This window comes from Lynx rufus, unplaced genomic scaffold (genome assembly GCF_022079265.1).
Source record: "Lynx rufus isolate CCGP_SWC_20201006 ecotype Redwood Valley unplaced genomic scaffold, mLynRuf1.p SCAF_7, whole genome shotgun sequence".
Classification (NCBI taxonomy): Eukaryota; Metazoa; Chordata; class Mammalia; order Carnivora; family Felidae; genus Lynx; species Lynx rufus.
In genome coordinates, this window is record NW_025814889.1 from 133498079 (window position 1) to 133513539 (window position 15461).

At 42.4% G+C, this 15461-nt stretch overlaps 1 protein-coding gene across 16 annotated transcripts in view; it reads left to right on the plus strand.

Annotated features, from left to right (window-relative positions):
- Positions 1-15461, plus strand: part of TNRC6B (trinucleotide repeat containing adaptor 6B) — a 244734-nt gene that overhangs the window by 194570 nt on the left and 34703 nt on the right. For all 16 annotated transcript variants that reach the window (XM_047066093.1, XM_047066100.1, XM_047066095.1 and 13 more), the window contains 6 exons: positions 1224-3572; positions 5156-5314; positions 6723-6898; positions 9152-9226; positions 10324-10369; positions 11828-11976. In XM_047066093.1, coding sequence (XP_046922049.1) covers positions 1224-3572; positions 5156-5314; positions 6723-6898; positions 9152-9226; positions 10324-10369; positions 11828-11976 — 2954 coding nt within the window. The remainder of the gene's footprint in view (positions 1-1223; positions 3573-5155; positions 5315-6722; positions 6899-9151; positions 9227-10323; positions 10370-11827; positions 11977-15461) is intronic.

A 15461-nucleotide genomic window follows, 5' to 3' on the forward strand; every position in this document is an offset into this window, starting at 1 on the left:
ATTCCTCCAAAATATGTGCTGAGCCAGACTAATTTATCAGATTAAGTTCCTTAGGCATACAAACTGATTCCTGCTTGTCTGCCCCAGCATCTAGCTGCGTGGGCGTTCATCATTCATCAGGTGCTTACGGAGCAGTGATGCCCTGGCCACTATGTGGAATTCAAACGTGAGCAAGATAGGGTCTCTGCCTAAGAGGGGGAGCTCTTGCGGAAGTCTCTGTGCTAATGTGGGGAAGGAAGATGTGACCACAGCTCCACAGCACTGAGCAAAGTGGCTCTAGACAGGGAAGGGCATTTTCAGATGATGAACTTAAAAACAAACAAAAAAAAACTCCTAGAAGAAATGGCACTTGAACTAGGCCCAGAAAGATGGGTAAATTTCGGTATGTGCATTCAGGAGGAAAAACCAGTAGGTGCCAATGTGGAATGGTGCCAGGATGAGAAGGCACGAGTTGTGGAATGTCAAGTAGTGTGGAATGTCGACATCTACATAGAAACCAGTGGAAGATAAGATTAGAAAAGTCATTTGGGCCCAGGTTGTGTAGCATCTTGATCAAACTCCAGGCCAAAGAGTTTAGCTTTATTATTGTGCGCTAGGAAACTGTTGGAAGCTTCCCCTACAGCAGTGATCTAATCGAAGCTGTGCTTTAGAACAATTACTCTAGCCAGGGGTGTTTAGAGTAGATTCGAGATACAAAGCAAGGTCAGGGTGTTACTGCATTGTCTCAAGATATGAGAAGGCCCTTCTCTGTCAATAGAAAAGACAAGGGGAGGGGCACCTGGGTAGCTCAGTTGGTTAAGCATCCAACTTCAGCTCAGGTCATGATCTCACAGTTCGTGAGTTCGAGCCCCACATCAGGCTCTGTGCTGACAGCTCGGAGCCTGGAGCCTGCTTCAGATTCTGTGTCTCCCTCTCTCTCTCTGCCCCTCCCCGACTTGTGCTCTGTCTCACTCTCTCTCAAAAATAAACATTCAAAAAAAAAAAAAAAAAAGACAAGGGAATAGCTTTGAGACATGTTGTGGAGTTACACCTAGCAAATACACCAACCAGGCAAAATGAAAGAGGAGATGACTAAGGTGTGACACAGTTTACTAAGACAGGCAACTGGCTAGAGAAGCTAGTTTGTGGGAAACGTGATGAGCCCTCTTAGGGGCACTTTGAGCTTGAGGTGTTAATAGAGCGCGCGTGTGTAGCTGTGATTGATGAGACCATCTCTTCCCCAGAGTCAACCCTTGGAGGTGCTGCTGCTTCAAATTATGCAAATTCCACTTGGGGCCCGGGAGCCTCCTCCAACAACGGCGCCTCCCCCAACCCAATTCACATCTGGGACAAGGTGATTGTAGACGGGTCTGACATGGAAGAGTGGCCTTGTATCGCCAGCAAAGACACTGAGTCTTCTTCCGAAAACACCACCGATAACAACAGTGCCTCGAACCCTGGCTCTGAGAAGAGCACTCTGCCAGGAAGCACCACTAGTAACAAAGGAAAAGGGAGCCAGTGCCAGTCTGCAAGTTCTGGGAACGAATGTAATCTTGGGGTCTGGAAATCTGACCCTAAGACTAAATCTGTTCAATCTTCCAACTCTACTACAGAGAGCAACAATGGACTAGGAAATTGGAGGAATGTGAGTGGTCAGGATAGAATTGGACCTGGCTCTGGCTTCAGCAACTTTAACCCAAATAGCAACCCATCTGCCTGGCCAGCGCTGGTCCAAGAAGGAAATCCTAGGAAAGGGGCATTGGAAACGGATACTAGTAATTCCAGTGCACAGGTTAGCACAGTAGGTCAGGCATCCAGGGAACAGCAGTCAAAGATGGAAAATGCGGGTGTTAATTTTGTTGTCTCTGGCAGAGAACAGGCTCAAATTCATAACACTGATGGACCAAAAAATGGAAACACTAACTCCTTGAACTTAAGTTCACCAAACCCCATGGAGAATAAGGGAATGCCCTTTGGAATGGGCTTGGCGAACGCCTCCAGGAGCACTGATGCCCCTTCACAAAGCACTGGAGATCGAAAGACTGGGAGTGTTGGATCTTGGGGTGCAGCTAGGGGGCCTTCTGGAACTGACACAGCCTCTGGACAAAGCAATTCTGGAAACAATGGGAACAATGGAAAGGATAGAGAGGACTCCTGGAAAGGAGCCTCTGTTCAGAAATCAACTGGGTCAAAAAATGACTCTTGGGACAACAATAACAGGTCTACGGGTGGGTCCTGGAACTTTGGCCCTCAGGACTCTAATGACAACAAATGGGGTGAAGGGAACAAAATGACATCTGGGGTCTCTCAGGGAGAATGGAAACAGCCGACTGGGTCTGATGAGTTGAAAATTGGAGAATGGAGTGGTCCAAACCAACCAAATTCTAGCACTGGAGCATGGGACAATCAAAAGGGCCACCCCCTCCCTGAAAACCAAGGCAATGCCCAGGCTCCCTGTTGGGGAAGATCTTCCAGCTCCACAGGAAGTGAAGTTGGAGGTCAAAGCACTGGAAGCAACCACAAAGCAGGAAGTAGTGACAGTCATAATTCTGGCCGTCGGTCATACCGGCCCACACATCCTGATTGTCAGGCTGTCTTACAGACTCTTTTGAGCCGAACTGATTTGGACCCCAGGGTGCTCTCAAACACTGGCTGGGGCCAAACTCAAATTAAGCAGGACACGGTGTGGGATATCGAAGAGGTGCCAAGGCCTGAGGGGAAATCTGACAAAGGAACTGAGGGGTGGGAGAGCGCTGCCACACAGACCAAGAACTCAGGGGGCTGGGGAGATGCACCCAGCCAAAGCAATCAAATGAAGTCTGGATGGGGGGAGCTCTCAGCCTCTACAGAGTGGAAAGACCCCAAGAACACAGGAGGCTGGAATGACTACAAGAACAACAACTCTTCCAACTGGGGAGGCGGCCGACCAGATGAAAAGCCATCTTCCTCTTGGAATGAGAACTCCAGCAAGGATCAGGGGTGGGGAGGGGGACGCCAGCCCAATCAAGGATGGACTTCTGGGAAGAATGGTTGGGGAGAGGAAGTCGACCAGGCGAAAAACAGCAGTTGGGAAAGTCCTGCAAGTAAACCCGTGTCTGGGTGGGGCGAAGGAGGGCAGAACGAAATCGGAACTTGGGGGAACAGTGGGAATACAAGCCTAGCTTCCAAAGGCGGGTGGGAAGATTGCAAAAGGTCTCCAGCATGGACCGAGACAGGCAGACAGCCCAATTCCTGGAATAAACAGCACCAACAGCAGCAGCAGCCACAGCAGCCACCGCCACCACAACCAGAGGCTTCTGGTTCATGGGGAGGCCCACCCCCAGCACCTCCAGGCAACGGACGACCTTCCAATTCCAACTGGAGCAGCGGGCCACAGCCAGTAACCCCTAAGGATGAGGAACCCAGTGGTTGGGAAGAGCCATCCCCACAGTCAATTAGTCGGAAAATGGACATCGATGATGGCACTTCCGCATGGGGAGACCCTAACAGTTATAACTACAAGAATGTGAATCTGTGGGATAAGAATTCCCAAGGGGGCCCAGCACCTCGAGAACCAAACCTGCCCACCCCGATGACCAGTAAATCAGCATCAGGTAGGCAGTGGCCTTTTTTCTTGTGAAAAATCCTAAAGCAGGGCATTATTATTAAGCTTCATTTACTCAGCCTTGTTCTGGAAATCTTTCCTACGTTAACCCTACTCTGCTGTTTACAGAATCTCCTTTTTTATGAGATGATAGCAATAACAGATGCTGGTGGTACATTTTAATGTTCTTTCTTGGCAGAAGCGAAAAGACGCCATCCCTGTGTTAGTCTCCCAAAGTTTGGGGTTTTTTTTGCTTTGTGTGGGTTTTTTTTTTTTTTTAATTGTATTGGTCTGCAGAATCCAAAAAATACAGCTCACTAAACAAACTACACTCCAGGTTTTAAAGTGAAGAATTAAAATAGTAGCAGAAATAGACCTGGTTTCCATTCGAGTTCTACCCGTGGACACATCCTCGGTGTTTCTCCTTCCCCAGCAAAGGGGAAGTATTTTGTTGCTCTTGCTGGGGCCATCAGAATGCTCTAGCCCAGCTGGGGTCTGGAAGGCTTCAGTCACTCTCCACATGATTTTTAATGATCACCTCTGGAAGTGGAGTGCTTTGTAAAAGAAATTGTTCTCTCCTGATAATCACTTGCTCCGAATTAAACTTTTCTTCTTCCTTTGTTTGAATAGAAACATCATACCTGATAAATTAAAAGTAATGCTGGTAATATCATCTTTGGCACTATCAACTTGAATGTCCCCATAAAGCATAGAATTCAACAAATTAAGGGAATGCACTGTTCAGATGGGGTATTTTTTGTTTTTGTTTTTTAGTTAAAATTAATCATAGTTAGTTACCCACTCCCTGAGTAAGCCTTGGGGAGTGTTCAGTGAATGCAGTTACGGCCACTTACAAAATGATTGCTTTTAACTAGTTCTTTTTTTCCCCCCAAATATTGAAAAGTATGAGGGAGGAAATAAAGATTGTTCATTAAGTCCCTATCTAGCATAAAATCTGCTAACATGTAAAAAAAAATTATCCATATAGTAAAAACCTCCAAACTGTACAGAAAAGCAAAATGTAATATACAAATGAGTCTTAGCCCCTAGAATCTCTTCCCACAGGTAATCTTTTAGAGTTTTGTGTCTCATTCAAAAATTTTGTTCCTTACCTGTACCAAAATCTGTCTCCCCTTTACAGATTTGACACAGAAGGAATTGCTGTTCTCCGCCTTGCCTTTTTCACCCTACTTTAAAACTTTCCATGTTAGCATGTACGTTTTTGTCTTTTGTTTTGTGTACAGTATTGATTTCATGGATGACGCGATTGGTCGGACTAGCCGTTTTTTGATAGGTATTTAGGTTGCTTCCGAAGCGTTCTCAACAGCGATAGAGCGTTGTTGTACGTGTCATTTCACATACTTTCCAAGTATATCTATGGTATAATTTCCTGGCAACGGAATTACTGGGCCCGAAGTTAAAGCAACAATACCAGTTGCCCCCTACAAGGCAACTGTATTTCTGTATTTGTATTTCTGCCAGCAGAACATAGGAGTGACTGTTCTTCTCACCTTCTCCCCACCCCCTACCCCTGGATGTTGAGATGTTTCATTTCACAAATCATTCTTAGAGACACATTTTCTTTCTTTACAGTCTGGAGCAAAAGCACACCACCTGCTCCAGATAATGGTACTTCAGCTTGGGGTGAGCCAAATGAAAGCAGTCCTGGGTGGGGCGAAATGGACGACACTGGAGCATCGACCACGGGCTGGGGGAACGCACCCTCCAACGCTCCAAATGCCATGAAACCTAGTAAGTTTAGAGCATTGTCTGTGAGGGATTTTCCATTAATTCGGGGGTCAGACATTTTGGTGAGGGCTGCTGTAATGTTTAAACTGTCATTTCAGTGAGATTCAGGACCGTGAACCTTTAATAGATGATTAGTAACAAGTGGCCGTGACTTAGCTTTGGGTATTAACATGTTTACGTTGAACTAGAAGTCATAAGTTAATTTTGTTGATTTTATTTTAAGTTAGGTTTAGTATCTGGCCAGAATTGAAATGTTGATGTGGTACCTTTTTTTTTTTGCCAGTAACTTAAATACTGCTCACCATATCTATTTTGCATTTTTGCCCCTTTGTTAGTATAATTTAAAAAGATTTTCCTGGCTTTTTAATGTGGAACATAGCCTCTGCTGCCCAGTGACTTCACCCTTCTGTTTTCCTTGTCCCTTTGTGTCTCCTCTCATACTCCCACCCACATAGGAACGTTGAAGGTTTCTTGAACCCAACAAAGATTGCTTCATTTGGATTTTTTATACAAAGCATGTCACACTTATTCATAATCGTTGAAAGTCTAAGCTTTACTTGATCCAGCCGGCAACGTGTTGTCACAGCAGTTTGCAAAACTTTGTAAACCGATGCTATGGAATGTCTCGTAGGAAGTTCCTCTGTTGAAAAATTCAGTTTCAAGTGCCCATTTTCACTTGTTTGTAGTTTTCTTAAAAAGTATTCCAACATCTCTTTTCTGCCATATTGCAGACTTAAAGAATTATCTTCTTTTATTTTTAAAGTGTGGTCATATCGAATTCTCAAAATTTGAATGAGAATAATTCTGTTATCAGTTTTATTGTGTGATATTTCTGACTCTTCCAGTGCCCATGAAGAAGTACAATCATTGCTGTATTCTAGAAATTCATTCTTGTGTCATTAATTTGACTGCAGTTTAAAAATTATCAGTCTCCTTCACTGCATAGAAATAGCTTTATAAAGACCTTGATTTCATCATGATTTTCACAGTAAAACTGGTTGTATCATCACGGGAAATACCATGCCATAGACTTGAAATAGACCCGAAATGCTGGTGGAAGATATTAACCAGACCCTTGGCACAAGGAGGTACTTCAGCAGTACTGTCAGGATTTTTAGGTGTCTTTCCCAACCTCAGAATCACCCTTCCTCCATCACAAAACTTGCACTTTTCTCCAGATTTTTAAGAAAGTCTTCTATTCTTCAGGATCCTCTGTAGTTAAAGCTATAGTTATACTTATCTTTTGTCTGAGTAATGTGAATGTGGAAGGGGGTAGAATATTTGCCTGGCCGTATAGATGGATTAGATAAGATGACAAATATCCCAGAATGCCGTGTTCATAAGGACCAATCGTTGTGGTTATTGTTATATGTAGCTGTTGCATACAGTCCCTCCATTTTTTTTCTTAAAGATTCCAAATCTATGCAAGATGGCTGGGGGGAGAGTGACGGTCCAGTGACGGGAACTCGCCATCCCAGCTGGGAAGAGGAGGACGATGGAGGAGTCTGGAACACCGCCGGCTCTCAGGGAAGTGCTTCCTCCCACAACTCAGCAAGCTGGGGACAAGGAGGAAAGAAGCAGATGAAGGTAGCCCACTTTAGAAAAGTTCGAGCTTGTTTCTTCATTCTTAGAAGGCAGAACTGAGAATTTTCTAATGGAAGGAGCCCTGAGGTCCTAAGTAAGGGGAAAAATATTTTCTTAAGAGCAAATTGAGTACTTCCTCTTTACTCCTCATCTTCCTTCCCCATGACCTTGAAACCTCGAACCTCAGAGCTGTTGCTGTGGGTAAAGTGGAATTTTCAGAGACAGGAGATTTTTTTTTCACTTTTAGTTTCCATATTATAATTCTTCAGAAGCTTTCAAGGCACACTTTGTAAATGTTTTATGCTTTTGCATTCTAAAACCAAGGAAGGCCTTAGGGTAAGTCCCCATGATATATAGAAGAGAAACCAAAGTAAGATAGCTTTTCCAGTGGCAATCAACGTGATTGGTTTTTCTCTGATGCGGGAAATTCCAAAACCCGGAACCGTCCTCCCAGCAAAGCAAAGTGCCGGAGCACAAGCCTGATGCAGCAACCAGGTGATGTGCCTACATCCCGTCCCAGCTTGCGTTTGAAAGCTGTTGGCTTTCCATATCTTGGAGCAGCTCCACGTCCCCCTTGATGTGCCTAATTCGATGAGGACTTTGGTTTCAATGTAGAACAGGTCTTTGAACCTGAACCACTCTCTCAGCAGAGGTGTTCTTTTCCCTTCCACAGATAAATTGATGGAAATTAGAAGTGGGCAGCCATATAATTTCAACTTCACAGTGAATATTGTCCTGGTTTCAAATACCAAGGGCCGTCCTAGAAGGTCTTCAGTTGGCTAAGGGGGCTGCGCCTTCATCACTTTTTGCTGTAGGATATTAATTTTGTTCTGAACATAGTAACTCGATAGCGTAAGAACACAGGTAGTTCCTGTTGGAGACATCCTGTTTAAGCGCCCGTTACAATTTCCCTTCTGAGGACTTCTTTCTGTTCACCCTAGTCACAAAAGGAATTATTCAGTAAACTCCTCAGCATTTTTGTACTCTCAGGCTATCTGGCTTGTTGTGGTCTTGTTTTTGTCATTTACAAACTCCCATTGAGACGGAATGAAAAGGCAGTCAAGGGAGACTGCTTACTGACCAGAAGTGACCAGGGGGAAGGTGCTCACCCACTCAGGCTGCCCCATGACTGACAATTCTGACCTTTTGTATCTGAGGGCCTTTTTTTTTTTTTTTAACTGATTGTGATGCAGATACAGACAACGTAAACTGTACCGTTTTAACCACCTTTAAGTGCGCACAGTTCAGTAGCATTGAGTACATTCAGCACCATTCAACACTAGACGATGTGACCATCAACACCATCTAGATACAAAACTCTTTTCATCTTGCAAAACTGAAACTCCGTTCACATTAAGCAAATCTACCAATTCTCCCCTCCCTCCACTGAGGGCTTTTTTGACCTTAAAACCTGTAACTGAACTTAAATTAACTTACTCGCTTCCAAGAATTAATAACATCGACATAACAAATATCATCAAAACACAGTTTTTATTTGAAGAATGCACAAATGCACAAAGCCCCATCACCACCTCTCCCCACCAAGTCCTCATCATAGTCCAACCTGTCTTCTCTGCAGAAGTAAAAGTGGAGCTGATAGGGGTCCTCTTCAGGGAGACGCTAGGTTGTCCCTTCTTAAGAAATAAAAACTCACCTCCGCCTTGCTTTACAGTAAGATCAGGGATGGTGTCTTTTGCTAGGCGTCTTTCCCACTGGGGACCCATGTCCTTTATACTACGTAACAAGCAGATGAAGCGCTGCATAGATGAGTCCTCATTGTATCCACACAGAGACTAATGACCAGTTTAAATAGCCTATTTAAATAGGCTAGTGCCTATTTATTTTCCAAATAATAGGCACTAGCATCAAACTCTTTCTTTTCTTTTAATACAAACTGGCTTAGGTTACAAGAAGATACTAAAAGGGAAAGTACTAGCATGCGAACATTGTATTTTAGAAAATCTGATATTGACCTTCTTCTATTTATAAGGTAAAAACACCAGCTGACTGTATGTTTTTCCAGTTACTTCTAATTCAGTGTGACGAATAAAATAAGAATGAAAACATAGATAGAACTAGAGAACTTTTCCAGACTAACTGAAAATATCAAAATAACCACAGTTATAGAGGGAGATTTGGGTTCAAAAAGGTAAACTGTTGGTTCTGCATTTTCAATCAGTACTTAAATGCAACTCAGCTGTGAAGTGAGATAAAATAAATTATTTGGTTCTGAGGTTACACATTTCATTTCTATAGTGTTCACTGAAAGGAGGAAACAATGATTCATGGATGAATCCTCTTGCCAAACAGTTTTCAAATATGGGATTGCTGGTAAGTTTCATTTTCTCCTGTGTATAATATACCCCATCTTTTACTTTTAGCACAAATGTTAAGACCACTGTCACATATAGTTCAAAATTCTAGATTTAGGGGTGCCTGGGTGGCTTAGTTAGGCATCTGACTCTTGACTTTGGCTTAGGTCGTGATCTCACAGTTCATGGTTTCAAGCCCTGCATTGGGCTCTGCATTGACAGTGCAGAGCCTGCTTGGCATCCTCTCTCTTCCTCTCTCTCTCTGCCCCTTCCCCCCTCAAAATAAATAAATAAACTTTAAATCTGTCTTAATTTAAAAAACAAAACAAAGTTACAGATTTGGAAACTGGTTAAACAATATTTCTCATTTGGATTGAGCGATATTTATTTTCTCTTATTTTTAATGAAATAACTCCAATACTTAGAGGTTATGACTTTTGAATTTGTAGTCCTTGTACCCTTTTCCTTAGGTGGTTAGGGGAAGAAAGAGCCAGGCCCTTGAAACTTACATAATTTTCCCTGACTACTCCTGTACCAGTTTTAATATTATACTTTTGAAAATGACAACAACTGCACAATAACTAGAGAAATTATTTATAATTAATTATATAGGGAATTCTTGTAGGATTTCTCTCTCTCTTTTTTTTTTTTTTAATCTCTTGGGAACATCGTGGGGACACCCCGTCCCTGGTTGCCAAAAGACAAACGGCTTGACTTGGCTGCACATTTCCAGATTTCATGACTTGACAAGTCACGAGAAGAAGTTGTCGTCATTTGGCTGACACTCCTGGAATTTGATCCCGAGCCGACTGGAACTTGAGGACAGGGTTTTATTTCTCTGAGCAGCTATTTAGCTGTTGCTCTGTCCGTAGAATTGCTGAAACTGACTGATTCTATGTGAAAATCGAATTTACAAATGTAGACCCAGCAGCAATCAAATTAGTCATATTATAAATGATATTGTCTTCATTCCCGTGTAAGGTTCACATCAAAGGACCTTGTGTGGCCCCACTAGTAAGCTGTCACTCCCACATAAATAATGCCTTTTTTTTTTCTCTCTGATTCAAACATTGAATTCAAACCTTTAATCCTCCCTCACCGTTGCTTATTTTTCAGAGTCAAACTGAAGATAATCCAAGCAGCAAAATGGATTTGTCTGTAGGTGTGTATCACTCCACTAATGTGAACGGGATATATTGTTGTTAATGATGTCACGTTGGTTCCCTCCTCCATTTGACTGGGCTGGGTGCTAGTCAGCAGACACGAAGGATCGTCCTACACACTAGGTAGGGACTGAAGACTGAAATGGCTGCAGGATCCAAGAAAGTAACGTAGAGGAGTGGGGTATGCCAGGTATAAGAAATTGGGACTTGGAGGCCACCTGTAAGGCGGCCACTTGACCACCCTTGGCAGTTGTTGCCTTGGAGGGTAAAGGCCCAGCTTTGTCAGCAATTCAGACATATGTTGACATCCTGATTTTTAAATACTGGAAACTAATTCAGATTTTAAAAACTGTGGTGTGTGGCCGAACAAAGTATGTCTGTGGCCCCGCCAGACTCCACTCTCAGATTTCTCGTCGCGTGTGCACCGAGATGTTTCATTACTGACGGGCTGTCCCAGTGCAAGTGGAGCAGATGCCGTGTCAGCCCTTAGTCTGTGGGCTCCTCACCGTGATGCTGTTGCTCACTTTGAGGACCTTAAAGAGAGTCAAACCGAGAAGAAAGTAAAACAGTCCTGGGTCATAAGGGAAATAGCCTTTGATTGATGATATTTTAAAATCTAAGAATGACAGGGCGCCTGGGTGACTCAGTTAAGCGTCCGACTCTTGATTTCAGCTCAGGTCATGATCTCATGGTTCGTGAGTTCAAGCCCCGAGTCGGACTCCGTGCTATCAGCGCAGAAGCTGCTTGGGATTCTCTCTCTCTCTTTCTTTCTCTGCCCCTCCCCCACTCGCTCGCAAGTCTCTCTCTCTCTCTCTCTCTCTCTCAAAATAAACAAGTAAACTTTAAAAAAGAAAAAGTCTAAGAATAACAAAAATGTAAGCTTCCAGGGGTACTGATCATGCCCATGTACAATAGCACATTTCCAGAGCTTTGAAGAAAAGAGGACCATCATGGTACCTAGGAAATCACGTTGTTCACTTGATGTGTTCACGTCTGAGTTCTAAATTCTAGGGTCACAGCTGTGCCTAATAGGCCTCTTTATCCCCAGTAACTGTTTCACAACCAACCCTACCCATTTATCTGGCAGATGCTAATAGCAGCAAGAGACAAATTCTCTCACTGAGGACATTTGAATTTATGAGCCAGTTATACTCCTCAAACACATCAATAACCAGTTAGGATATTTTTTTAGTTGGATTTTTACCAGTTTGGCCCTAAGTCTCTCTTTCAGTCTTCCATTGAAAACAAGCTACAACAGATACAGATCTTTTAAAAAGAAACAAAAGGATCCACATGTGCTCCAGGGAGGGTCCCCAGCAGCCTCAACCAATAAGATCTCTCATGGTCTTACACTTGACACCTCCGGGAGGTCTTACACTTGACACACCCCGGGACTGGTCACTCCTGGTCAAAACATTGGTTCTTGAAATTTTCACTTCTTCTGTGCTACTTTTCAGGGAGCCTTCCAGATAAAAAATTTGACGTGGACAAGAGAGCGATGAATCTCGGGGATTTTAATGATATCATGAGGAAGGATCGATCTGGGTTCCGTCCACCTAATTCCAAAGACATGGGAACCACAGATAGTGGGCCTTATTTTGAGAAGGTGAGTTGAATCCTTTGAGATAATAATTCATGTGAACCACTTTGGTTTCCATTTGTTCTTTTTATAATTAATTCCAGGAGGAAATGTAGAATTACTGAATTAATTAATGAGCAAAACGCAGACATCACCTGCTTTTAAGTGGTGACGTGAAAACAATTGATGTCAACAGGTGATTGGGCAGTAGCTAGAACCATCTGTCCTTAGCATGTGAGTATGGTGAAGGTGGTTGAATTTTTGGAAATTTTATGAAACTTGGAGGGGGTATATGGTCTGACTTTTTACAGTAGAAGAAATGCACACTCAAAATGTGTAGAAGAAATTTTAGAGATAAATTTATTCTGAATTCTTTTTTCTGCTGCTTTGCAATGAGAAATTAAATTTGGGATCTTGTGTAAACAATCTGTATCTCCCAAGGCCTTGCCTTCTAGCTTTGTCAAGATGGCCCAGAACTTGGTCTTTTGATGTTTCGAAGAGATTTCCTTTGTTTTCTCTCTCCATTTCCCCAGTGACCTATTTTTAGTTACAGTGGTACACTGTCCAAATTCTCAAGTACCTGATTTCAATGTGTCATTTATACCTATTTGTTTTGATTTTTATCAGTTCTAATGGAGGAGATCATTCCTTGATTCAGAATACAGATTTTCCATGGCCCCGGTCTTCAGAAAGCAGTTAAAACTGAAAGTTTTAGATCTAGCACATTTTTGACACCACTGATGCTGGTCCAGGCAGCAACAGATTCACAAGATTACTCTGGCTTCTGTTCCAGCAGCCACATCGTTAGAGTAATCGATATTAGATGTATAAAAATAAAGTGTCTGGCAATGTTTATCTTCACGCAATGGGCAGAATGTGTTACTGACTTAGAGAATAAGAAAAAATCTGGATCAGAGATGACAGATGGTGTCTGTTGGGCCAAGTGTGATGACTCTTACCAGATCCAAATTCCATCCTCGTTTATTGCTAATACACTCTAATTCTGTTTGTTCCTAGTGTTTCTCTCTTGTCCCTTCTTGCATTCTGTTGCTTCACTAACCAACACTCCTTGTGATTGGCTAACTCCTACTGCTTTTCAGCTGACTTTGCCTTTCTCCAATCAAGATGGGTGCCTTGGGGATGAGGCTCCCTGCTCTCCCTTCTCCCCTTCTCCCAGCTACAAGCTGTCTCCCTCTGGTTCCACACTACCCAACGTCAGCCTTGGAGCAATCGGCACAGGGCTCAACCCCCAAAACTTCGCTGCTAGACAAGTAAGGAGGCCTCTCAAATTTATAACTGCTCGGCTGTGGCCTCGCCTTGGCCCTGGTCTGCAGTTTATTGCATTTTTTGTCTGTCTTGGGAAATTTGTTGATTACTGAATGCACAGAATGATGCTAAGTATTAGGCTTTAGATCTTTCAGCCCATAGAACCCATCTCTCTTCATGTTTTCTCAACATGGATTTTATTTTCAATCTGTTTCTTTAGTCCTCTCATATTTGGTCATAAGTTCACATTTAATAAGTTAACTAATAACTGGCTTAGGAAAATGTTAAAGAGGCTACATAGGTATCTTATTACGCCTACCTTAGCAACTTATTTGCCATTTTTAACGTTAGATTGAATGGCAAGTGATACTTTTGAAGTCTGTTCAATTTGATAAGACTTCTAACTAGAAAACAGTGGCAAAACTAGTAAAGAGTAAATACTTGAGCATTACAGCATCTTAAAATCTAATGTCCTTAAGCGTAAAATATAATAATTAACCAGAGAAAGGTAATTTGATATGAGAGAACGAAGCTTTGGGAAGACTTGATATTGTTCAGATGTGGCAAACAGCCTGGGGCACCCCGTTCCCTAGGGGTGCGTCTCCGTGGTCCCAGGAAGGGCTGTGCACTGGGTGAGACCGGCAGGGCTGGCCCCCAAAGGCCCCCTCTCTCACCTTTGCGGGCCTAAGGCAGCCTGAGGGGCTGTCACTGCAGCTCCTGTGTAATTCTTGTAGAGAAAACCAGGAATTTGGAGACAATTCCCTTGTGACGGTGACTCCAGGGATGATATTTTCCTAGCCACAGTTCTGTGACCACTTACCTGTCACTGTGGCTTTCACCTCAGGATATCATGGAAGGATGTTTAATTATTAATTGTATCCATTCTGTTTCCACATGAGGGCTTTCACATACAAGTTAAAGGATGATGTAAAACCTCTCTCACACCATAGTCCTCCAGTTACACGCAGGCCTTTCATACGCTTCTAATTGTTGCCTTAGCACATTTTTTAAATGGATCATGTTATATCCATGTATTCAGTAACCATCTCTGGTTTGGGAGACAACCATCTCTGGTTTGGGAGTTTTGGGTAATTTCTTGTTTTCTTTATTTTTTATATTTCCCTGTATTTCTTAATGTTTCCATAGAGAATGTAGATGTGCGTTGCTTTTATAAACAGAAGAAATAATTACATCAGTGGTTTTGGGCAGCTTTTTTGTTTAGGATTGAGGTATACAAAATATAAGTTACCCTAACACTCTTGAGTAATGATTATAAACATGCCCACAGGATCACATGTTTATCAAATGCCATTAGTATATAATTTTTAGCATAACATAAACCAGCCGAAGTATCCGTGCACTGGACACTAAGAAAAGGTCATTCCTCTTTGATTTCTTTTGGTTTGGTTTTTTGTTTTGTTTTTTGAATCTGTGGATTGCTACAAAGTCCATTGTGAATCAACTAAATATGATCATGACTTTTTTCGCACGTGACTATTTTCATGCAGACTTCATATACTTCCTATTTAAAAATTAAAATGTGAGGTTTTTATTTTAAAATCACAGATTTCAGTCAGCTTGCTAACACTGTTCTTAATGTATATGCCTTTCTGAGTTAAACACTGTAGTTGAGGCAAATATCACCAATAAATATTGGACTCAGGTCATCATATAACAGTGAAGCTGTAGAAATAACCAGATTAACTGCGGTTAACATATAAATAGCGTTTGATGACCGCTTTCCTAATTTCTAAACATACTTAAAAAAAAAAAACTGAATCTATATGATTGCCTCTAGACATATTAGTGTGCAAAATAGCTACTTCTAAGCTAAGAAAGCAAATGACAGTGCCAGGTTTCATATTTAAAAAGAGAGAAGGTGTTGTTTGATAGACTGCCATTGACTCATCTGTACTGTTATCCATATTGGACGTATCACAGGGCTTGATACGATTTTAGAGATACTTGATAAAGAAAACCTGAAACCTCCAGTGGGGGTAGGGGGCATCTGTCCACTGGGAATGTGCAGGTAGGGCCTGATTTCACAAGAACTAAAAAAAAAAGTGAAATTCCTTTTAATATTTCTTACCAAAAGAGCAGTTGGAATTTAAAATGATCCTCACAAAGCAGTTTTGGACCAGTTAAAACATGGATTCTGGGAAGGACTTCAGCTACCAGTAACCCCACCATCCAAGGACCCATCCAAGGTCATTACTTTGATAGTGAAGTATGAGAATCATCTCAGC